The 23,625-nt window shown below is 50.9% G+C and overlaps 1 protein-coding gene and 1 pseudogene across 13 annotated transcripts in view; one reads left to right on the top strand and one right to left on the bottom strand.

Moving 5' to 3' along the window:
• The window catches only part of LOC128932498 (amyloid-beta A4 precursor protein-binding family A member 2-like), a 69,596-nt gene extending 51,057 nt beyond the window's left edge, over positions 1-18,539 (bottom strand). For 8 of the 13 annotated variants that reach the window (XM_078326831.1, XM_078326832.1, XM_078326834.1 and 5 more), the window contains exons 1-4: positions 18,400-18,539; positions 17,404-17,533; positions 12,704-13,848; positions 2,082-2,210 (exon numbers count right to left, since the gene is read on the bottom strand). In XM_078326831.1, coding sequence (XP_078182957.1) covers positions 2,139-2,210; positions 12,704-13,021 — 390 coding nt within the window. In that variant the 5' untranslated portion in view covers positions 13,022-13,848; positions 17,404-17,533; positions 18,400-18,539 and the 3' untranslated portion in view covers positions 2,082-2,138. Of the gene's footprint in view, positions 1-2,081; positions 2,211-7,881; positions 8,101-12,703; positions 13,849-17,403; positions 17,534-18,399 lie in introns of all 13 variants that reach the window. The other 5 variants (XR_013518715.1, XM_078326839.1, XM_078326837.1 and 2 more) reach the window with 1 other exon arrangement.
• A 1,261-nt stretch (positions 18,540-19,800) lies between these two features.
• LOC118154478 (uncharacterized) lies at positions 19,801-21,077 on the top strand (annotated as a pseudogene).
• Positions 21,078-23,625: the final 2,548 nt, after the last annotated feature.

The following is a 23,625-nucleotide window of genomic DNA, read 5'->3' as shown; positions in this document are numbered from 1 at the left end:
ATGTGGGTTTAAAATGTGTATGGTGTCTGGCGTGTACGCGTTAAGTGCGTAGTGTCTATGAAGTGGGCATGGTATACACATGGTGTGTGTGAGGGTTATACACATGTGGTGTGTATGGGGTGTGTTTGTGGTGAGTGGGTGTATATGGGTTCAATGTGTGTGGTGTGTGAGGTGGGCATGGTGTATATATATGGTGGGTGGTGTGTGTGAGGTGGGTATGTGTGTGGTATCTGTAGTGTATATGGGTTAAGTGCATGGTGTGTATGAGGTGGGCATGGTATACATGTGGTGTGTGTGAGGTGGTTATAATATGCATGTGGTGTGTATGGGGTATGTATGTGAGGTGTGTAGGTGTGTGTGAGGTATGTGTGTTGTGTGTGAGGTATGTGTGTTGTGTGTGGTGGGTATGATACATGTGTGGTGTGTGTGAGGTGGGTATGATACATGTGTGGTATGTATGAGGTGGGTATATGTGTGTGGTATGTGTGAGGTGGGCATCGCATATATATGGTGTGTGGTATGTGAGGTGGGTATATGTGTGTGGTGTATATGGGGTGTGTGTGTTGTGCATGAGGTATAAGTGTGTGTATATGTAGTGTACATGGATTAAGTGTGCAGTGTATATGAGATGGGTATAATACGTGTGTAGTGTATGTGAGGTGGGTATGACATGGGTGTGATGTGTGTGTAGTGTATATGGATTCAGTGTGTGGCATGTGTGAGGTGTGTGTGCAGTGTGTGTGTGCTATATATGGGTGTGTGGTATATGTGAGGTTGGCATGGTATATATGTGGTGTGTGAGGTGGGTATGTATGTTGTGTGTGGCATGTATGGGATATGTGTGTGAGGTGGGAATGATGTGTGTGTGGTGTGTATGGGTTAAATGTGGCATATGTGAGGTTGGCATGGTATATATGTGGTATGTGGTGTGAGGTGGTTGTGTTATGTATATCGTGTGTAAGGTGGGTATGTGTGTGGTATGGATACGACATGTGTGGTGTGTGTTGTATATGGTTAAGTGTGTGGTGTGTGTGAGGTGGGCATGGTATAGATGTGGTGTGGGGGGGTATAATATGTGTATGGTGTGTGCGGTGTATATGAGTTAAGTGTGTGGGGTGTGAGGTGGGTATGATATGTGTATGGTGTGTGTGAGGTAGGCATGGTATACATGCTGTGTGTGGTGTCTACGGGTTAAGTGTGTGGTGTGTGTGAGGTGGACATGGTATATCTGTGGTGTGTGAAGTGTGTATGTGTTGTGTGTGGCACGAATGGGGTATGTGTGTGAGGTGCATATGATATGTGTATGGGGTATGTGTGTGAAGTGGGTATGATACATGTGTGGTATATGAGGTGGGTATCATATGTGTATGGTGTGTGTGAGGTGGGCATGGCATGTATGTGGTATATGAGGTGTGTATGTCTTGTGTGTGGCATGTACGTGGTACGTGTGTGAGGTGGGTATGATATGTGTATGGGGTATGTGTATGAGGTGGGAATGACGTGTGTGGTGTATATGAGTTAAATGTGTGGGGTGTGTGAGGTGGGCATGGTTTATAAGTGTTATGTGGTGCGTGAGGTAGGTATGATATACATGTTGTGTGTGGTGTGTATGGGATGTGTGTGGGGTATGTGTGAGGTGGATATGATATGTTCCTGGTGTGTCAGGTGGGTATGATATGTGTATACTATGTGTGAGGTGGTTATAGCATGTGTGTGGTATATGTGGTGTATCCATATAAATTCAATGTGTTGGGTGGGCGTGGTGTAAGATGTAGTGTATGGAGTGTGAGGTGGGTATATGTGTGTTGTGTATGGTGTGTATGGGGTATGGGTGTGGTGTCTGTGAGGTGGGCATGGTATGTGTGTGATGTGCGTGAGGTGGGCATGGTATGCATGTGGTGTGTGTGCTGCTTATGGGTTAAGTGTGTGGGGTGTGTGAGGTGGGCGCGGTATATACGTAGGGTATGGTGTGTGAGGTGGGTAGACATGTTTGTTGTGTGTGGTGTGTATGGGCCATGTGCATGGTGTGAGGTGGGCATGGTATTTGTGTGGTGTGTGTACGTATGCACACACATGCATACCTGTGCACTGCAGATGACAGGCAGGCCGGCAGCCTGGTACACGCAACAGTGACCAGCTCAGCCAAGGCAGGGCTCGGGGCAGGAGTGGCCAGGCCCCTGGCAGCTCAGGATCTTGGAAGCACTAAGAGCCTAGAAGGAGAGAACAAGCTGTGTCACCATCTCCACCCAAGTTCATCACCAACATGAAATTATAAGCTGAATTAAAACTGTTCCACTTCTGATCAGAACCAGAAACACTCCAGATGGGCTCAGCACAGCCAAGGGGGGACTGCTGCCACAGTGTAGAGGTGGGCAAACAAATCATGGAGGCAGCTACCTTTTGTTTTTTCAAATGTGAAACATTTCTCAATGGCTTAAGCAACAGGTATATAATTTAAAAGCTCAATTGAGATGAAGAAAGAAAAAGAATACATGCTCAGCTCCAGAGACATGCAAATGAGATTTGGGGACAGAGGGAAGTGCATTCATTATTTCCATGATCCCTGAATAGCAGCAGTGGGTCTGAGCATCTTATCTCCACCAAACAGGCCAGCAGGCAAGCCAGCTGCCACCTTGTCCTGCGCAAACCACAGGAACCATCCCCAAAAGCAGGCAAACGACTATCACATTTGTTCAGGGATGGCAAAATGGTTCAGGGTTGGTAGCCGTGTTTTCTGCACAACAAGACCTAACTGTTGTCATCTTTCTCTGGGACCCAGCCTCCCTGAACAGAGTAGAAAGACAGCCAGCTGAACCCTAACTGTTCTGCCCACAGGCTCCTCCCTACAGACCACACCTCAGTGCAACATAGTTTCCAAATCCAAGATGGAGAATCCATGAACAAACAACCTTCTGCTCCAGAAGGCACTGTAAGAAGGGAACATTAAAATCACATCTTATGGTTTTTTTTTCTAACAAAATCAGTATTTCTTACTGCAAATACTAAAAGATGTTTACCATTTATAACCAAAAATACTGTTTCTCATAAAAACCATAAAATGTAAATTATTCAGTGACCCCTCTTTCTGGAGAAGAGTAACACTATATGAAATTGAGGTACTGCCCCTAAAACCAAGATGATGGGCCCTGAAACTCTAAATATTTGAATTTTTAACTAACTTCGTATCAAGCCCCTTTAATAAAAATGATGTCAAGCAGACACACTTTTAGAACTAATTTGAAAATAAACCTTCAAACTGACACAGCTGTATCAAAAAAAAATGAAAAGAGAAAAATCGCTTCATTGCTTGTTAGAATTTTCAAAGATGATGTTAAACCCAGCCACTGTTCTGATGTCTAGGAAAGCAATTGCTATGGTACAAAAGGACGAGGGTTAAAAGAGATCAGTGGGAGCTCTATTTCCCAACTAACCCAGGCAGAGTGAGTGGAGGCTTTCAGTACAGCCCAGGGTGCCCAGAATTGAAAATTCCATCAACCCCTCCCTGGGTGGGAAATGCTGACATCTTCATTCCTATGACACAAGACCTTGAAGGCTGCTGAAAAACGCTAGTCCCATCTGACAGGCAGCATTTTCATTTATTGCACACCATTAAGGTTTGTTTGTTTTGTTTTGTTTTTGAGACAGAGTCTTGCTCTGTCCCCCAGGCTGGAGAGCAGTGGGGCAATCTAAGATCACAGCAAACTCTGTCTCCTAGGTTCAATCAACTCTTCTGCCTCGACCTCCCAAGTAGCTGGAGTAGCTGGGATTACAGGTCTGTGCCACTCCGCCCAGCTAGTTGTTTTTTTTTTTTTTTTTTTAAACTAAAGTAAAGATGAGGTTTCACCATGTTGGCCAGGCTGGTCTTGAACTCCTGACCTCAAGTGATACATTCCCTCGGCCTCCCAAAGTGCTGGGATTATAGGCATGAGCCACCACACCCAGCCACCATTAGATTTTGGCTGGAATCCTTGTGCTAGATGCCATTATCCCACCAATCACTGAGCACTTCTCATTTCCTGCCCCTGGTGCTGCTGGATACTTTAGGGCAAGCTGCCGTCCCTGCCCACCCACCTGAGGACAGAAACCTCCAACTCTGCCTTGCCAGGAAAACTGACCAGTGTGTCTGACAGATGGTGAGTCCTTTGCTGTACATGGCCCTCAAAAAAATGAGACAATTCTTTTATTTACACCAAAGTAAGCAAATGCTGAAAGATCTTATAATGAAACATCACACTCCCCAATCTGGACTTACCAAGTCCACTGGCCAACCTCGTCATTATTTCTGATTTTAATTCTACTGGTGGCTATTTTCCACCTCTCTCTTTTTTTATTTTCATTTTTTGAGATGGAGTTTCGCTCTTGTTACCCAGGCTGGAGTGCAATGGCGTGATCTCGGCTCACCGAAACCTTCGCCTCCTGGGTTCAGGCAATTCTCCTGCCTCGGCCTCCTGAGTAGCTGGGATTACAGGCACGCACCACCATGCCCAGCTAATTGTTTGTATTTTTAGTAGAGTCAGGGTTTCACCATGTTGACCAGGATGGTCTCAATCTCTTGACCTCGTGATCCACCCGCCTTGGCCTCCTAAAGTGCTGGGATTACAGGCTTGAGCCACCACACCCGGCCCCACCTCTCTATTTTTTAAACTCTTTCTGGGTATCAACTTTGGATAATATTTATTGGCATCTCAGTATGAGAGGTGAGCTTGGCAGGCCACGAACTCCCAGGCTCTAGTGCAAGTGACCAGATGATCGCACCAAGCTACTGCAGTCACAGTCATGCAGAGGGGCTTTCCATTCTTAGCGGACCTGGGATAAAAGAGATCCTTCCAAGAGCTCTCGCCTAACTCTGGGAACAGAGAAGCATCCATTAGAAGGCCTGTGGTCACACAGCCTTCAGGATGGATACAGGCTCTTTTATTCACTTCATAAAGCACCAGAAAGGCTGGCACTAACATGCATGTCACTACCACACTTTGAAGGCAGGAACTGCCTCCTGCTCCAGTTTGCATCCTCTGCGCCCAGCACCTGGCCAATCTGCTCCAAGCAGGATAAGCAGGTAGCTCAGGCCTGTCCACCCAACCCTCACAAAGGGTGGAGGTGCAGAGAGCATGAGCAGCCAAGATGAAGTCCTCACAGGCTTCTTCGATTCTTTCTACTATGTGAGATATTCTCAATGTCTGAGGGATGAACAGCAAACAAAACGTCCTCTATCCATACAATGTGGACAGTAATCAACCCTAAGAAGGAAGGAAATTCTGATGCATGCTACAACACAGACGGGGCTTGAAGACATCATGCAAAGCAAAAGAAAGCCAGCTGCAAAAAGACAAATGACTGTATGATTCCACTCAGATGTGGCACCTAGAGTCATCAAACTCACAGAGACAGAAAGTAGAGGCTGGGTGCAGTGGCTCATGCCTGTAATCCCAACACTTTGGGAGGCCAAGGCAGGTAGATCGCCTGAGGTCAGGAGTTCGAGACTAGCATGACCAAAATAGTGAAACCCCATCTCTACTAAAAACACAAAAAATTAGCCTGGTGTGGTGGCAGGTGCCTGTAATCCCAGCTACTCGCGAGGCTGAGGCAGGAGAATCACTTGAACCCGGGAGTAGGAGGTTGCGGTCAGCTGAGATTACGCCATTGCACTCCAGCATGGGCAACAAGAGCGAGACTCCATCTCAAAAAAACATAAAGACAGATAGTAGGATGGTGGCTGCCAGGGGCTGGGGGGAGATGGAAGGAAGAGCTTCACCCGCTTCCAGCGTCCACCCCACCTCTCCTGCTCACACACACTCACACCCCATGGGACTCAGCCTGCAGCTTCTCCTAGCCCAGGAGCCCAAAAGCTGGACAGTAGGGAGAGGCATAGACCTCCCTTCCTAACAAATGAGAGGGAAGACTCAGTGCCCCATCACTAGTGCCATCTTCCAGTCCCAGCCCAGCCATGGATCCCACTCCAAGGGCCCCCCTGCCAGTGCTGCTAGCACCCACCGAGGGAGGGCTGCTGGCACACAGCCTCAAGCTCCAGCTTTATCCACTCACGCCCTGGACAATGCCCGGAGCCCCAGCAGGTTCTGTGTCACCCCAGCCCTCCTGCCCAAGAGATCATAAGTTCAGGAGACCCTCTCCAGCCCAGGCTGCAGGGGAAGACAACCCCCAAGGTCACCTAGGAGTGAGTGCAGAGGGAAGAGCATCCTGTATGCCTCGGACTGGGAAACACAGATTCTGTCTCCTACGTAGTGGCCACACCTCCTGGGACAGGAGAAACCCCTGCCTCACCTCACTGGGAAAGACCCTGACCCAGAGGTCTGAGAAAAAGCCACCTGCAGGCTCCTGGCACCTACCAAGCTGCACCTTAGGAAAACCTGTCCCACTTTAACCTGCAAAGCTCTCAGGTCCTAATTTCTTCTTTTTTTTTTTTTTTTTTTTTTTTAAAGACAGGGTTTCACCATGTTGGTCAGGCTGGTCTTGAATTCCCAAGCTCAGGTGATCCACCCGCCTTGGCCTCCAAAGTGCTTGGATTATAGGCCCGGTCCCCAGGTCCTAATTTCTAAAACCTCTGTCCTTTCTCAAAGAGGTCAGAAAAGAGAAAAAACAAACAAACAAACAAACAATAACAACAAAAAGAGGCACAGGAAGTTAAAGAGGCCAAAGGCAGTTTAGCCCCCCCACCCCAAAAAAGTGTCAGAGGCCTGATACGGAGTTTGGGGTGCTTGACCCTCTGCATGCCCATTTAGGAGCTGACTGTGCTCAACCAAGATTTATGTCTGGTCCCTGCCAAGTCTTATCTAAACAGATCTGAAAAAAATAAGCCTTCCTCCTTCCATTAAATACTAAATTAACACTGGCAGGCCCCTCTGAGGCTCTGCTCTCCACTGGGGTCCTCCAGTGCCCCTCACAAGTGTCCTCACCCTCATCCTCCCTCTGCATCGGGCCAGGAAAAAAAGTTAGCCCAGGCCTGAGCACACCGAGGCCCACTGCCCAGTCATAGAGCACTGCTTCGGGACCAGGGGCCTCAATGCTTTCCTTCACCATCTGCGGCCAGACCTCCCGCCGGCAGCCTTGCCAGGCAGTGCCTGCCTTGGGGAAGGGGCCCGGCCTTGGGGCAGGTCCACGCCGGGCCCCCAATCCAGAGCCTGTAGCACAGGAGCAACGGGGTGTTTAATTGAGAAAGTTTTCCCTCTGGGCCTTATTATAATAAAGGGGAAGGGAGGGTGGTGAAGATCCGGGCTCGAGTTCCCTGGGTGCAGCAAACCCATAGGCGACCCCAACCCAGTTGCCCCCAGCACCAGGACTTCATGCCAGCGCCAAGCAGGGCCACGGAATGCACCATCTGCCCGGGCACCCCCAGACAGTGCCTCTTGCAGGCGCCCAGTGGCCCTCTGCTGCGGTGCCCCCTGCCCAGGATGCGAGAACCGCCTCCTAGTCCCCGCTGTACCCGCCTGCTGGTCGTGGGAGAGGGACGCGGCCGGCCAGAGAGGAGTGGGGCCACCAGGTTGCACCCTCAGATCCCAGCAATGGCCTCCCCACAGCCCCGCCGAGTCCAGAGGACAATGCTCGGAGCGCTCTAGCCGCAGATTGCACGCCACCACCGTCTCATCAGGATACGCACGCGTCTACCCCACAAATAGAGCCAGCGACTCAGGTAGCCCGGGCACCCCAGCTTACCTGGACAGGGCACAGAGCTGTTCCAGTGTGCTGCCTAAGACGCCTGCCACCGCTCGCTCATGCTGGGAAGCCCAGCTCCTGACGAACCACACCGGGCCACACACCTCAATAAGGGCCCGGCTAACGAGCCCCCAAGCTAAAGGGCAGCACACCTGCAATCAGGACCCACGGCCCCCTCCCCGCCGCTTCCCCTCACCAGACGCGCTCACTCGCCTCTTGGATCACTGGAGCGGGGGAAAAGCTTCCAGGCAACAATGACCGGTGGGAAGAGAGGGAAGATAAAGGTGACAGTGGCTAATGCCGAGTGTGGCTGCAGGTGCCTGTAGTCCCAGCTACTGGGGAGGCTGAGGCAGAATTGCTTGAACTGGGAGGCTGAGGTTGCAGTGAGCCAAGATCTCGCCATTACACTCCAGCCCAGGCAACAGAGTGACTCTGTCTCAAAAAAACAAACAAAAGACAAGAGACACAAACTCTTAACTGCAGATTTCAGCAATATGAAAAAGATAAATGAGGCCGGGTGCAATGGCTCACACCTGTAATCCCAGCACTTTTGGAGGCCTACCCGGGGGATCATGAGGTCAGGACATCAAGACCATCCTGGCCAACATGGTGAAACCCCATCTCTACTAAAAACACAAATAATTAGCTGGGTGTGGTGGTGCACACCAGCTACTTGGTGGGAGGCTGAGGCAGGAGAATCGCTTGAACCTGGGAGGCGGAGGTTGCAGTGAGTCGAGATTATACCACTGCACTCTAGCTTGACGACAGAATGAGACTCCATCTCAAAAAAAAAAAGATAAATATTAGAACAACTTTGAAATTTGAGATAAAATGAACAAATTGATTCAACAAAGATGGCTTAGCAAAATGGTCATTTTTATGTAATTGAACCTGTAATTAAAAACCTTATAAAGAAAACTACAGTCTCACATGGCTTAGTAAGTGAATTCTTTCCAAATGCTTAAGGAAGAAATAGCACACATCTTACATAAACTGTCAAAAATAGAAGAAACAGTTTCCAAACTGTTTAACCAGCATAGCCTTAATATTTCATATTGAAACCTAATAGGACATCACCAGAAAGTAAACTTACACTCCACTTCCTCTTGGGAACTAAGTACAAAATTACCAAATGAACTATGAACAAACCCATTTCAACCACATATAAAATGGGGTTGATCATACATCACAACCAAGTTGATTGAATTCCAGAAAGGCGATGTGAGTTAACATTCAAAAGCCAATCACTGTAAGCTACCTTATCAACATAAAAAGATGTTTAAAAATGCTCAATCAACAAACAAAAAAGCAATTGATAAAACTCAGTACCCATACATAAATTTGAAAACCGAGCTAACAGAGAGGAAGCAACATTCCCAGTTAAACGCCCCTGCAGTTGAGAATAGTGACACAACTTATTTGCAGCCGAAAGATAAAAACTGAAGTATAATCTTAAAACTTCTGAAAAATCTATGTTTTTCAGCTAAAAAGAGACAGACTTGGCCTTTGAACCATCTCTCTTCCCCACCAGGAAGGCAATCCAAAGCCTGGAAAAACAGCAGCCACATAGTAACCACAAGAACAAAAGCTACAGGGCTAAGGAAGTACCAGGAAACTGACAAGCCTTGCAAGGCCTTGCTCTGAACATTTTTTTGAGACAAAGTCTCACTCTGTCACCAAGGCTGGAGTGCAGTAGTGGGATCTTGGCTCACTGCAACCTCTGCCTCCCAGGTACAAGCATTTCTCCGGCCTCAGCCTCCAGAGTCTATAGGCATGTGCCACCACGCCTGGCTAATTTTTTCTATTTTTAGTAAAAATAGGGTTTCACCATGTTAGTCAGGATGGTCTGGATCTCCTTTGTGATCCGCCTGCCTCCGCCTCCCAAAGTACTGGGATTACAGGCGTGAGCCACCGTGCCCTGCCTCCTCTGCACAAAATGAACCTATTACTTCATTTTGCCCACTGCCAATCACCTCCCTCCACATCTTAGAGCATCACACTTCCCTAACCAAGAAACAATTCCCAGTCTTATCGCCAGGGAGGTGGATTTCAGAGCTGTTCTTCTGCTTCCTCCTTCAGCTGCCTTGTGAATCCATCCTTTTTCTTTTGCAAAACCCATGTCACAAATGATCGACTTGCTGTGCACAGGCAGAATGGACCTAGACCTGGCCAGTGACACCGCGGATAGTCAACGGCTGCCTCTTTCCTTCCTCCTTCCAATTCACACAAAAAGGCCCCTTTTGGCCAACTCTTCCTCTGGGAAGCCCCTCCTCAAGGGGCACATAACTGATGGGGAAGCCAGAGAGAGGAAGCTCAGAATGGAGGTGAAAAGCCAGGAAGGTGGAGGCCAACTTCTGATCAGCTTTGCTCCCTTGCCCAGAGAGACTAGAGCCCAGGGCATTAGCCACAGGCCTCAAGACAAACCCTGGGCCAAGGAAAACAGAGCTGGATGAATCCTTGGAGACCATGAGATCCACTGTCTCACTCTGCAGACTGGGAAATTGGCTTTGACTCCGGCTGTGGATTGCAGCAGGTCCCAGGCCACTAACTCTGTCCTCTCTGGCCAGGACAACTGCAGCCTGGGTCTCAGCTGGTGCAGCAAACCAGGCTCACCCCCTGCCAAGCAACTGCAAAAAGGGCATGCAGCAGTCATGGCCAGAGCCCAGGCCAGGACGTCAGCCTGTCTGGCCTGTGGACAATTGCTCAGCCTGCAGCTGGGACCTGGCGAGGCCAGACATGGGGCCACGTGCACAGCAGGGAGGGTGCCTGCCCATCTTCACAGCCATCCTCCTCCTGGGCACACTCACCAAGAGGCACACCTTAAAACAAAATAAAATATATTATCAAATATTTCAGGGTGCGTGCAGTGGCTGACACCTATAACCCCATCACTTTGGGAGGCTGAAACAGGTGGATCACTTGAGGTCAGGAGTTCAAGACTAGTCTGGTCAACATGGTGAAACCCCTGTCTCTACTAAAAACACAAAAATTACCCCAGCATGGTTGCATGTGCCTGTAAACCCAGCTACTCCGGAGGCTCAGGTGGGAGAATCGCTTGAACTTGGGAGGTGGAGGTTGCGGTGAGTGAAGGGCAACAAAGCAAGACTCAGTCTCAAGAATAAATAAATAAATAAATATTTCAAACATAACATAAATCTGTAGGAGCCCATATGCCAAACTCCTGGGTACCATTCTCTGGGGTTATCAGAACATACTCATATGTAGTGATACTTGCTTGAGACTTTCTGGCTTCATGAACGAAAACAAACATATATGAAATAAAGCCCCCAGAACCTCCCCCTACAGGCTTATTCTGCTACCAGTCCCTAGAGGTACCCACTCCTCTGAATTCAGAGGAGTGAACTAAGTTCACTCCTGTGCAATATTTTATAGTTCTGCTACTTATATTTAAACATGTTTAAATGTTAGCTAATAACGTGTATGTCCTATTTGTTATATATTATTCGTGACTTGTACGTGTTATCGAAAATTTACTTTCTTTGGTTAACTTTTTTTTTTTTTTTTTGAGTCTCGCTCTGTCTTAGGCTGGAGTGCAATGGCACCACCTTGCTCACTGCAACCCAACTCCCTGGTTCAAGCGATTCTCCTGCCTCAGCCTCCTGAGTAGCTGGGAGTACAGGCACGCACCACCATGCACGGCTAATTTTTATATTTTTAGTAGAGATGGGGTTTCACCATGTTGGCCAGGATGGTCTCCATCTCTAACCACCCGCCTTAACCTCCCAAAGTGCTGGGATTACAGGCATAAACCACCACGCCTGGCCTCTCTCTCCTTGTCATTTCTATGTCCAATTCCCTCATTCCTATTGATGCTTGCTATGTTTGCAGATCAGATACTTTTTTTTTTTCTTTTTTTTCAGATGGAATCTTGGTCTGCTTCCCAGCTGGTGCACAGTGGTGCAATCTCAGCTCACTGAAACCTCTGCCCCCCTGGGTTCAAACGATTCTCATGCCTCAGCCTCCTGAGTACCTGGGACTACAGGCACATGCCAACATGGCCAGCTAACTTGTGTTTTTAGTAGAGATGAGGTTTCACCATGTTGGCCAGGCTAATTTCAAACTCCTGACCTCAGTTGATCTCCCCACTTTGGCCTACCAAAGTGCGGGGATCACAGGCGTGAACCACTGTGCCTGGCCAAGTTAACTTTTCTATGAACTACGTGTTCATATTGTTTGCCCACTTTTCTTTTGGTTGGCTGACTTTTAAAAATATTAGTTTATAAGAATTCATTAAGTATTCTACATCGTATCCTCTGTTGATTATATGAATTGCAAATACCTGCTCCTGATCTATGGTTTCTCTTTAAACTTTGCAGTATTTTTAGTTGAAAAGAACTCTAAATACTTTGGCGAAATCAAATCTATCACCATTTTTCTTTTGAGCTTATGCTTTTAATATTTTTTTTTTTGAGACAGAGTCTCACTTTGTTGCCCAGGCAGGAGTGCAGTGGCTCAATCACAACTCACTGCAGCCTTAAATTCCTGCCCCCAGTGATCCTCTCTCCTTAGCCTCCTGAGTAGCCAGAACTACAGGCACACAGCCAACCAACCAGCTAATTGTGTGTGTGTGTGTGTGTGTGTGTGTGTGTCTGTGTGTGTGTGTGTGTGTATTATATAATATATATACCAATATATAATATATATATTATACACACAGGGAGAGACAGGGTCTTATGTTACCCTGGCTAGTCTGGAAGTCCTGGGCTCAAGCAATCCTCCTGCTTTATTTAGCCTCCCAAAGTGCTGGGATTACAGGCGTGAACCACCACTTTCAGTACTTTATTTAAGAAATTACTTTCTATGTACTATGAACTGAATGTGTTCCTTCAAAATTTATATGTTGAAATCCTAGCCTCCAATGTAATGGTGTTAGGAGGTGAGGCCCTTGGGAGGTAATTAGGTCAGGAGGGTGGAGCTCTCATGATGGATTAGCACCTCTATAAGAAGAGATGCAGAGCCGGGTCCCTTGCTCTCAGGCTCCTCTGCTCCATTCTCTGGGACAGGAGAGTCCTACCTGCTCGTGGGACCACTTCGGCCTCTCCTCTGGGGTCCTAGTCTTGGGCTTGATGCCTCTCTGGGGGTCTTCACAGTGCTTGGCCTCAAGAGGGAGGTTCAGTGACTTGGGTTTCGCTTCGTGCCTGCTGGGGCTGCAGCTGGCCTTGCTGGGCACGAAGGCCTCTTCAGAGTCCCCAGGTCCCGGCTCAGGCCCATGCTCAGGGCTGGCCTCACTGGCGCTAGTGATGCTGGTCATGCTCAGGCTCCTCTTGATCTCGACCACAATAGGGTCAACGTCCTCCTCCTGGTCCTCCAGGTCCCCGTCCCCATGCCTCATGTGGTAGGGGGAGGCGCCGGTGTTCCCGTTGGTTTCTGTGGGGTAGCAGCCCTGGTAGTCCTCTTTGCTGGGACAGTAGTGGCCCTCTTATTCCTGGTCGTGGGCCTCCAGGACAGAGGGCTCGTCCTCCAGGATGGGCAGGTGGCCGTCCAGGTAGTCCTGGCTGCTCTCAGCACAGTGGCTATGGGGGTGCAGGCCCGCCAAGTCCAGCCACTCCTCTCCTGTCCCAGAGTAAGACTCTCCTGTTCCAAAGAAGGTAGCAGAGGAGCCTGAGAGCAAGGGACCTCCTGGTACAGCCCCTGTAGATGATGAAGCCAGGTGGTGGGAGGGGCTGGGTGCCTTGCAGTTCTAATGGTGGCTGAGCTCTTCACTGGTCGGTCCAGATAGGAGGCATGTAGTGTGGATGCTCCTGGCACATGTCAGTGTTGACAGGGTATGTGCCATGGGCCAGGTACTCCTCCCCATTGCAGTCCCTACCCTCCAGGTAGCTGTCGTCCTCGGAGCAGTAGCAGATGTAGTAGGTAATGCCCTCCTCCTCCTCGGGGAGGCCCTCGTCGTAGTCCTCCTCCTTGGAGGTGTTGTTCACATAGTGGGAGTCCCCATCGGCGCTCTGGTTGTGGCACTCCTACTCCTCGGGCATGGGGCTCTCTGGCCATAGGGCAGCCAGTTCCAGGCCCTCGGGCACACAGTCCTCTAAGGGCAGCTCCTCGTCTTTGCTCCTGGCCATGGGGAACAGGGCCCAGCCTCCCTCCAGGGTCCAACATGCCGCTCCTCGCGCTCTCACACTTTTGGTGGGCCATGGCAGGCACTCACACAGCCATCATCTCCTGGAGGAGGCCGCCAGTGTGGGAGGAACATTGGGAAGGACAGAGTCAGAACCTCACAAAGCCTGGCCACGCACGAGGCCACTCCACCCCCACAGCACCTCCCAGCATGTTCTCCCACAGCAACGGCAAATGACAGCTGAAGATTTTCACTACAGTCATCTTTCAAAAAACTGAAAACGACCTAAGTACCCGTAAATAAAAGAATGGTTAAATAAATGACGGCAGACTTTGCGTCAAGAGTTGACAGCGTTTTTAAAGAGGCAGGGCAATGCACACTACAGTGAGGGATCTTAAAGGCCTGTTTTGGAGGGAAAATGGCAAGTGAGCTATAGTCAGTGCACATGTGTAGATCCCAGTTCCAGCTCTGTCAAGATGGTTAAAGAATACGCACACACTCCCCAGCCCATACATAGATGCAAATGCACACAGAAAGGGGGAGCCCCCAAAGGCTTCTCAGCCATGTCCTCTGGGGAGGGGAGGGGAAAGAGGTGGGAGCAGAGGGGACCTGCACATTTTACTTTATTAAAGATGTTTGTACTGGTTGAGTCTTTCACCAAATCGCATTTATTATTCACCAGCATTATAATCAAACCCACCTGTGTGCCTTTGAGGTTCTCCTCTTCTAGCTAAGGAGACATCAGCACTGAGACAGAACAACTGGTGGGGAAGGGCAGAGACCGAGGGGAGGAAGCAGGACTTCACATACCCACTGCCACTCCGGACGTCAGGACAGTGGCAAAAAGGCCAGTCTCCTCCAGGAAGGCAGCCACTGGGATAGAGGGGCCAGCCTCCCAGGCAATTGGGAAGTGAGCATGCCCCAGAGACACCAGAAACACCGGAGGCAGCGCTGACCCAAGGGAGGGCGGGACCAAGGGATGTGCTGGCTAGGACAACTGGGGTTGCCCAGATGGGCAGTATAAATTTTGGGAAAACTAAATAATTCCATTTCATTCAATGGGTAGCTTGTGTGGTGGGGGCTGTGTGGTGTGTGCATGAGATACAGTGTGTGTAGTGTGGTGGGTAAGGAGTGTACAGTGTGTGTGTGGTGGCGGGGCATCCTTGAGGGTGAATATGTGCAATACACTGTGAACAGTGTGTGGCTGTGGTGTATGTGATGCATGTCTGGTATGTGTGGAGTGTGATGTAGTGTGAAAGCGTTGAGTGTGTATGTTTCATGTGTATGGTGTAGTACGTGTGGTGTGTATGGGGTGTGTGTTGTGTATTAAGTGTGTATGGTATATGTATGTATGATATTATGTGGTGTGTGTGGTATCTGTGTAGTGTGAATAAGTTATCTGTGTGGAAGGTGATGTGTTGTATGGATGATGTAACATGTATGGGGAGTATGGTGTGCTGTGTGTGTGGAATTTATGAAGTGTGTAAGGTGTGTGACATGTATAGAGTGTGTAGGTATATACAAAATCTGTATGATGTGTACACATGGTATGTGGTGTGTATGGTGTGTGTGGTGTGTATGTGGTATAGGTGTGGTGTGTAGTATGTGTGGAGAGGGCATGGTGTATATGAAGTATGTGTGGGGGGTGTTTGCGGTGTACATGGGTAAGTATGTGCTGTGTGTGAGGTGGGCATGGTGTATATGTGCTTTGTGGTGTGTGAGGTGGGTATGATATGCATGTTGTGTGTGGTATGTACGGGGTGTGTGTGTGAGGAAGGTATGATATGCGTATGGTGTGTGTGTGAGTTGGGTATGATATGTGCATGGTGTGCATAATATACACAGGTTAAGTGTGTGGTGTGTCTGAGGTGGGCATGGTATATACGTGGTGTGTGGTGTGTAATGTGGGTATACCTGTGTGGTGTACCTGGGGTGTGTGGGGTGTCTGTGAGGTGGGTATGATATGTGTGTGCTGTGTGTGTGGCATATAAAGGTTAGTGTGTGGGGTGTGTGAGGTAGGCATAGTATATATGTGGTGTGTGGTGTATATGGGTTAAGTGTGTCTGATGTGTGAGGTGGATGTGATATGCGTATAATGTGTGTAAGGTGGGCATGGTAGTATCTGGTGTGTGTGGTGTATACGCATTAAGTGTGTGGTCTGTGTGAGACAGACATGGTATATATGTGGTGTGTGAGGTGGGTATGTGTGTTGTATGTGTTGTGTATGGAGTATGCATGTTAGGTGGGAATAATATATGTATGATGTGTGTGAGGTGGCCATGGTATATATCTAGGATATGGTGTATGAGGTGGGTACGATATGTGTGTTGTGCGTGGTGTGTACGGCATATGTGTGTCGTGTGTAAGGTGGGTGTGTGTGTGGTGTGTGTGTGTGGTGCATATGGGTTAAGTGCCTGGTGTTTGTGAGGTGGGCAAGGTATATATGTGGTGTCTGTGACGTGGTTGTTATACACATGTGGTGTGTACAGGGTATGTGTGTGAGGTGGGTATGATATGTGTATGGTGTGTGTAAGCTGGACATGGTATGTGGGTAGAATGTGTGTGGTGTATACGGGTTGAATGTGTGGGGTGTGTGAGGTGTACAAGGTGTATATGTGCTGTGTGGTGTGTGAGGTGGGTAAGATGGGTGTGGTGTGTGTAATATACATGGATTAAGTGTGTGGTGTGTCTGAGAAGGACACGTATATATGTGGTGTGTGGTGTGTGATGTGTGAGGTGGGTATGATATGTGTGTGTTGTATCGGGTGTGTGTGAGGCGGGCATGGTATATATGTGGTGTGAGAGGTGAGTATGTGTTGTGTGGTGTGTATGGGGTATGTGTGTTAGATAGGTATGATATATGTATGGTGTGTGTGAGGTGGGCATGGTGTATATGTGGTGTGTGGTGTATGACGTGTGTTGTGTGTGGTGTGTATGGGGTATGATAAGTGTATGGTGTGTGAGTGAGGTGGGGATATGTATGTGCTGTGTGTGTGGTGTGTATGGGTTAAGTATCTGGGGTGTGTGACGTTGGCATGGTATATATGTTGTGTGTGTTGTATGAAGTGGGTATATGTGTGTTGTGTGTGGGGTGTGTGAGGTGGGCATGGGATGTGTGGTGTACATGGGTTAAGTGTGTGGGGTATGTGAGGTGGGCATGGTATATATGTAGTGTGTGGTGTGTGAGGTGGGTATGATGTGTGTTGTGTGTGGTGGGTATGGGCTATGTGTGTGTTGTGTGTGAGGTAGACATGGTATGTGTGTGGTGTGTTTGCTGTATATGAGTTAAGTGTGTGGTGTGTAAGAGGTGGGCATAATGTATATGTGGTCTGTGACGCAGGTATGTGTATTGTGTATGGTATGTATGGGGTATGTGTGTGAGGGTTATGTATGTGGGGTGTGTGTGTGGTGTACATGAGTTAGGTGTGTGGTGTGTATGGGGTATGTGTGTGGTGTATGTGAGGTGGGTAGGTATGTTGTGTGTGGTGTATGTGAGGTGGGTAGGTATGTTGTGTGTGGTGTATGTGAGGTGAGCATAGCATGTGTGTAGTATGTGAGAGGTGAGTATGATGTGTGTGTGGTGTGCATAGGGTATGGGTGTGGTATGAGGTAGGCATGGTACGTGTGTGGTGTGTGTACGTATGCACACACATGCATACCTGTACACTGCAGATCGACAGGCAGGCCAGCAGCCCGGGACACACAGCAGTGACCAGCTCAGCCAAGGCAGGGCTCAGAGCAGGAGTGGCCAGGCCCCTGGCAGCTCAGGATCTTGGATGCACTAAAAGCCTAGGAGAGAGAACAAGCTGTGTCACCATCTCCACCCAAGTTCATCATTAACATGAACCCCTAAGAAGCACTGAAACTGTTCCCACTTCTGATTAGAACCAGAAACACTCCAGATGAGCTCAGCACAGCCAAGGGGTGGGGAACTGTTCTCAATGTTCTCCTTCACCATCTGCAGCCAGATCTACCACCAGCAGCCTTGCCAGGCAGTGCAAGCCTGGTGGAAGGGGCCCCGGCCCAAGGGCAGGTCCCTCCCCCCCACCCCCCCATGCCCCCAAACCGGTGCAACGGGGTGTGGGGTCTTTTAATTAAGATGTTTTTCTCTCTGGGCCTTATTATAAAGGAAAAGGGAAGGGGGCAAAGATCCAGGCTCAGGTTCTCCCGGGACAGCGAACCCAGAGGCGACTCCAACCCTGTTGTCACCCAGCACTGGGACTCGATGCCAGGGCCAAGGGAGGATGGAGGAACGCACCAGCCACCAGCGGCCCATCCAGCCGGGCGGCAGGACCCGAGTGCCCCCGCAACCCCCAGAAAGAGCCTCTAGCCGGCACCAGGTGGCCATTCGCTGCCATGCTCCCCCACCCAACCCACGGATTCGGGAGCCACCGCCTCGTACACGATGCACGCCCCCTCCACCGGCCGTGGGAGCAGGAAGTGGCCCGTAGGAGAGGAGTGGGGCTGCTGGGCTGTTCCCCTAGACCCCAGCAACAACCGCCCCCCGCAGCTCCGCGGAGTACACAAGGCAGCCCTCCGGAGCACTGGGGCCGGAACCACCGGCCGCCCCACAAGCGTCCGGGTGCCTGCAGCGCCGCGGGAGACCCCAGGCTGCCACCGCCTGCGAGTCAGGCAGCCCGAGCCCCCCAGCTTACCTGGCCAGGGTGCGGGGCTGCTGCAGCGCGCTGCGGTCCCGCGGAGTCGCCGCCCGCTCTGTCAGCGAGGCCGAGCTCCTCAGCGAGGCCGCGCGGAGCCGCACAAACCTTCGGCAGCTGGGTCGCCACAGGCGCGTCCCGGAAGCGGCGTACGGCAAGCGCGCAGGGCCGCCTCTACCGGGCGCACGCGCACTCACCTGAGCCTGCAGGACGCGCCTCCGAAAGTCCTGGGAGTACAGGTGTGAGCCACGGCACCAGGTTGATTTCCTTCCCTTCCTCCCTCCTACCCTCCTTCCTCTCTCTTTCTCTCTCTTTTTTTTTTTTTCAGAGTTTCACTCTGTCACCCAGGCTGGAGTCCAGTGGTATGATCTCCACACACTGCAACCTCAACCTCTGGGTTCAAGTGATTCTTCTGCCTCAGCCTCCCAGGTGGCTGGGATTATAGGCGTGTGCCATCACACCCAGCTGATTTTTGTACTTTTAGTACAGATGTTTCACCATGTTGGCCAGGCTTGTCTCCAACTTCTAACCTCAGGTGATCCACCTGCCTCAGCCTCCCAAAGTGCTAGGATTGCAGGAATGATCCATCTCGCCCAGCCGATTTCTTCCTTTTTTTTTTTTTTTTTTTTTTTTGAGACGGAGTTTCCCTCTTGTTACCCAGGCTGGAGTGTTATGGCGCCATCTCGGCTCCTTAACAGGCACCTGCCACCACACCTAGCTAACTTTTTTGTATTTTTGTTAGAGACAGGGTTTCACCTGGCCTCATCAGAATCCCTGGATCATGACTGACCCCTAGAGGTGGCTTCTGTGCTTAATTGTCAGTTCATGGGCTGGAATGTGACCCCCAAACCTGCTGCAGAAGCTTCCACCCATCCTGGACCACGTTTGCCATCTGTGGGGGAAAGGCCTGTCCTTTGTCTTCTTAGCCCAGCCAGCCTCACAGGCATTCAGCAGATTGGAAAGCCTAAGCATGTTTTGTGCTGGGCAGGGCTCCCCGGAGACTTTTTTGGGGGTAAGCTGCAGTGCATTCCAGCCCTTAACATGCTGCTGTTTATTCCCACCCTCATCCCCGTCCCCCCATCCCCACCCCCCTACACACTCACAAGTACAAACACAGGCACAGTCATGAGCACACACCACCCTGGACAGCACCATTTCCAGCCTGGCAGGGCGGTCTCCTTACAGGGAAGTTAACAAGACTACAAAGAAGGCTCAGGGGTCAGGGAGGACCGCTGTTGGAAAGAGGCTCCTAGACCCGGTTCTGCCTCTGACTTGCTGGGGGTCCGTGAGAAAGTTGCTTCCCTTCTTGGGTCCCAGTTTCCCCAGCTGAGAAATGGGGGGTTGAGCCAAATGGTCTAAGGTTCTGGGAACCTAGGTCAGAGCCCGTAGCTGGTGGTCAAGATGAGGGAGAGGCCCTCGGGGTCAGCCGAATACCTGAGAGGCAGGACAGGCCCAAAGGTGAGCAGCCTGAGCACATCAGGTGGGCCTGGAGTTGGAGCGTGAGCCCCACAGCCTGCAGAGCAGACCTGGACTTGGGAGCCCACTCGCACCAGCCCCGTGAGACTTCAGAGATGTGGGGTCCAGCCTCCCCTAATGTAGCAGGGCTGGGGGCTGGGAGCTGCAGATTCTGACCCCACAGTTGCTTTAGACATGCCAGATGAGCTGGGGCAAGACACATCCCTCTGTATGAAATGAGGAGTCAGTCCAAATAGATACACCATGAAGGGCTATGGAACAAACCCAGCTGTACCCTGGGGATAGACTGGTTTCCGGGCTACTCAAGCAGCTGGCCTCTGGGGGAGGGGCCCCAGATATGAGAGGCAGGGCTCAAAATCTAGGCCCAGCCTCCACAGGAAGCCCCTCTGGAGAGCCTAGGGCAGTCCCAGAGGTACAGCAGGCTGCAGGTGCACTGGGAGCGTGTTTCACAAGGCACCCAATATTGCATCTGCTCAGAGAGGCAGCCAGCTGGAAAGTGGATGCAGTAGGCAGGGTGGTGGCTGCTCCCCGAAGCCAGGAGTCCAGCCCAGCACCCACCCCAGTCCACCTCAGTCCTGCTCAATTGAGTCATCCCCGCTCTGGGCCCACCCACAGAGGGAGAGCTTTGGGGTGACCGGGTGAGCTGGCCCTTGCGGGAGGATGTAATTGACACCGAGCCTGGACAGCCAGACAGCCCCTCGCCTGCATCCCCACCCCCACCTCTCCAGCCCCGATTCCCCAATCCTCCCACCTGCTCCCCTGCCCTGGCCCGTGCCTCTGCTCACTCTCATTTCTTTTCCTGCTCCAAGGCTCGCCTGCTCACATGTCCTTGACTCTCCTCTGAGTCTCCCTCTTTCCAAGCCACCTCCTCTCTACTTGACACATTCCCCCAAAGGCACCAGAGAACACAAGCTTAAGTCCCTGCACCTCACCTTACTCCCAGGCATGGGAGGGAGATGACATGAAGACCCAAATGCCACTTGGCAAAAGATCTGGAGTATGCAGAGGGGCAGATCTGAGGCTGTGGAAGCTCTGGGTGTTCCCTGAAGGAGGCTGCATTTAAGCTGGCTCTTGAATGCGGCTCTGAGCTGAGAACCCACCCTGAAGCTCCAGACCAGGAGCCAGCTGCCAGCAGGACCCCTCCATTTGGTGTCTCAAAGGAAGCTTGCACTCTGGCGGTCTAACTCTGAACCCAGAAAATCCCCCCCACCTCAGCCTGTTTCTTCTTAGGGAAATCACCATCTCATACCCAGTTCTGCACCAAACCCACATTTGAGGAAGGGGGCTCCTGCCCTGCCGTGCACTGAGTGCTCTGGATGCAACAGTGCCAAGGGGGAAAGACCTCTGAATGCCAAGCCAAACCATGTGAGGCTTAACTCCAACTTTAGCTGTGAGAGCTGTGGGTAGGAAAGAGCCCTAGTTCAGTTTGCTGTAGAAAGACCAGCCTGCCACTGTCTGGTACATGGATGGCAGGGGCAGAGTATGGATAAATACACAAGGAGGGCTGGGCTGGGGCGATTTGGACATGGCTGTAGCTGTGGAGATGGGAGGGCAGACAGGACTCGGTGGCTACTTGGATGAAGCAAGGGAGGGGGCAGGACGAGACACTCAGTTTTGTATCAGATGTGTAGAGTGTGAGATGCCATCCATTGCTCGAGAGAAGAAAAGGAGGAAGACCTCTGGCATGGGAGAATATGGATGAGCTCTGTCTTGAATGTCATTTGAAGTCCCCAGGGAGAGCCAGGCCTGCCAGCACGTTCACTGCTTCAGCTGGCCCTTGAGGCACCTGTGCTCCCTGGCCCTCTGGGCTCCCCCTTCATAGCTGTCAGCTGCAGTGGGGGCAGTTGCACAAGGGCCTGGCAGGTCTGTGTGTTTTTCCAGGGGACGGCTGTGTGGCCAGTGCCAAGAAGAAGCTGATGGAAACCTTCTGAACAAAACCCGTTACCACCACCTGACCTTCCCAGCCACCAGCTCCTCACAGCTCATCTCCATCGAGACAGAGCTCTCCCTGGCCCAGCGCATCAGCGTGGTAGGTGCAGAGGGCAGCTGTGGCTGACTCAGGCAAAGAGGCAGCTCATACCCAAGCCCTAAGCAATCATTGGCCAGAGGAATGAAATGACTAGAGTTGACTTAGACTTACCAGTACATGGCAGGGAGGCTGCAGGAAGGTCCATGAAGCTTGTAGCTGTCCAATATTTAACGAAGTCATGGTTTTGTTAACAAAGAAGAAATGAGGGTGGGAGTGTGATGGCCACTGGGCAGGCAGCCAAAGGGCCTGCAGAGACTGCTCAGCTGAGTCTCCGGCACAACTGTCAGCTTCTACTCCTCATCCTCACAGCCCCACCCTATGTTCTCTCCCAGATTGCTCAACAGGTAACCTTATGCGCTCCCTATTTGTTGGGGAAAATAACCAGACTGGGGGAACTGATGGATACAGAGGCCCAGGTGTAGGCGCAGGACCAGAGGCAGTGCAGCACCTACTGAGTGAGCCAGGCGGGTGAGGGTCTGGACGGTGGGCGGGGCTGCTGCAGGCATGAAAAGGACACGAAGATGGCAGCACTCCCAGGCACTAATGTTGAGATCTCCATATGTGAATGTGTGCAGAGATGGGGGTGCTGAGGAGGGAGGAGGTGTAGGGAATTTCTCTTCTCTCTGCTGACTCTGAGTTTGAGATGTCAGAGGGAACCATGGCCCATTGTAAACTAACATAATGTCCCCACCCACAGGGTTAGAACCCTACCCCTGGATGCAGTTCCGAGAGGAGCATTGATATGGGGAGATTGCAGGATCTGTGTCCAGAAGGGAGCAGGAGGTCACCAAGGAGGCTGACCCTGCTCTGGCCAGGTGGCTGTCTTCTGACACACTAGCCTCTCTGTAGCACAGTGGGCCCACACACACCCAGCCTGTCAAACTACAGCCCTCAAGAAGGCTTTGGCCAAATTAATGAGCGGCTCCCTCTCCCAGGAGGAAGCACAGCTGAAGTTTGGGGAGGGCAGTGGAGCTGTGTACACACTGCTCCCTCCCTCCACAGTCAGATGGGAAGGAAGGGGGCCTTCAGCTAGGCTCACCCAGGCTGGGGTCTGAGTGTCAGTGTCCAGCCAACGGCTTCTGGCTTAAGAGGGGAGCCGCCCAGCTGCTGCCATGCAGCTGCCACCCTAGTGAGGGTGAGGGGGCAGGAGTCTCCGCTGCACGTCCGGGCTCAGGCTCCCTGGCCAGATCTGGTCTGTGGGCCCTGTAGGCTGGTAGAAGCCATCAGGAGGAGGAGGGGATGCAGCCACCAGGCCCCTGCGAGTCAGATTTCTGAAAGCTTGGGTATACAGTGAGTATTAGGCTGTGGGCTGCTGGGGCAGGAAGGAGTGTTTGTTTTTCAGGGTTTGTTTATCTATTGAATTGATGAGGGAGGGTTATAGGTACAACCAATGTAAAGATGGCAAGTTTGAGAGAGCAGGCAGGGATTTAGTGCTGGGGAAGGCGAGCAGGCTTGTGAAAGCGGCTCTGTTAGGGAGGCCAGAGTCCTGTGCCAATGTCCTCAGCACGTGCAGCAGCTGCTGCAGGAGTGCAGGACAGATTTGAAGCACAGAACTTACTGGATGACAGAAATGTTCTGTATCTTGAAAGGAGGGGAGTTACATGGGTAATGCATTTGTGAAAACTCATCAGAACGTACACTTCAGATCTAGGCATTTCACTGGATATAAGTTATGCCACAAATTAAAAAGTGGTTGTTGTTTTTTTTTGAGACGAAGTGTC

The sequence above is a fragment of the Callithrix jacchus genome, chromosome 6 (assembly GCF_049354715.1).
Source record: "Callithrix jacchus isolate 240 chromosome 6, calJac240_pri, whole genome shotgun sequence".
NCBI classification, from domain to species: Eukaryota; Metazoa; Chordata; class Mammalia; order Primates; family Cebidae; genus Callithrix; species Callithrix jacchus.
The sequence above is the reverse complement of the archived record's forward strand: the minus strand, read 5'-3'. Positions and strand labels throughout refer to the sequence as shown.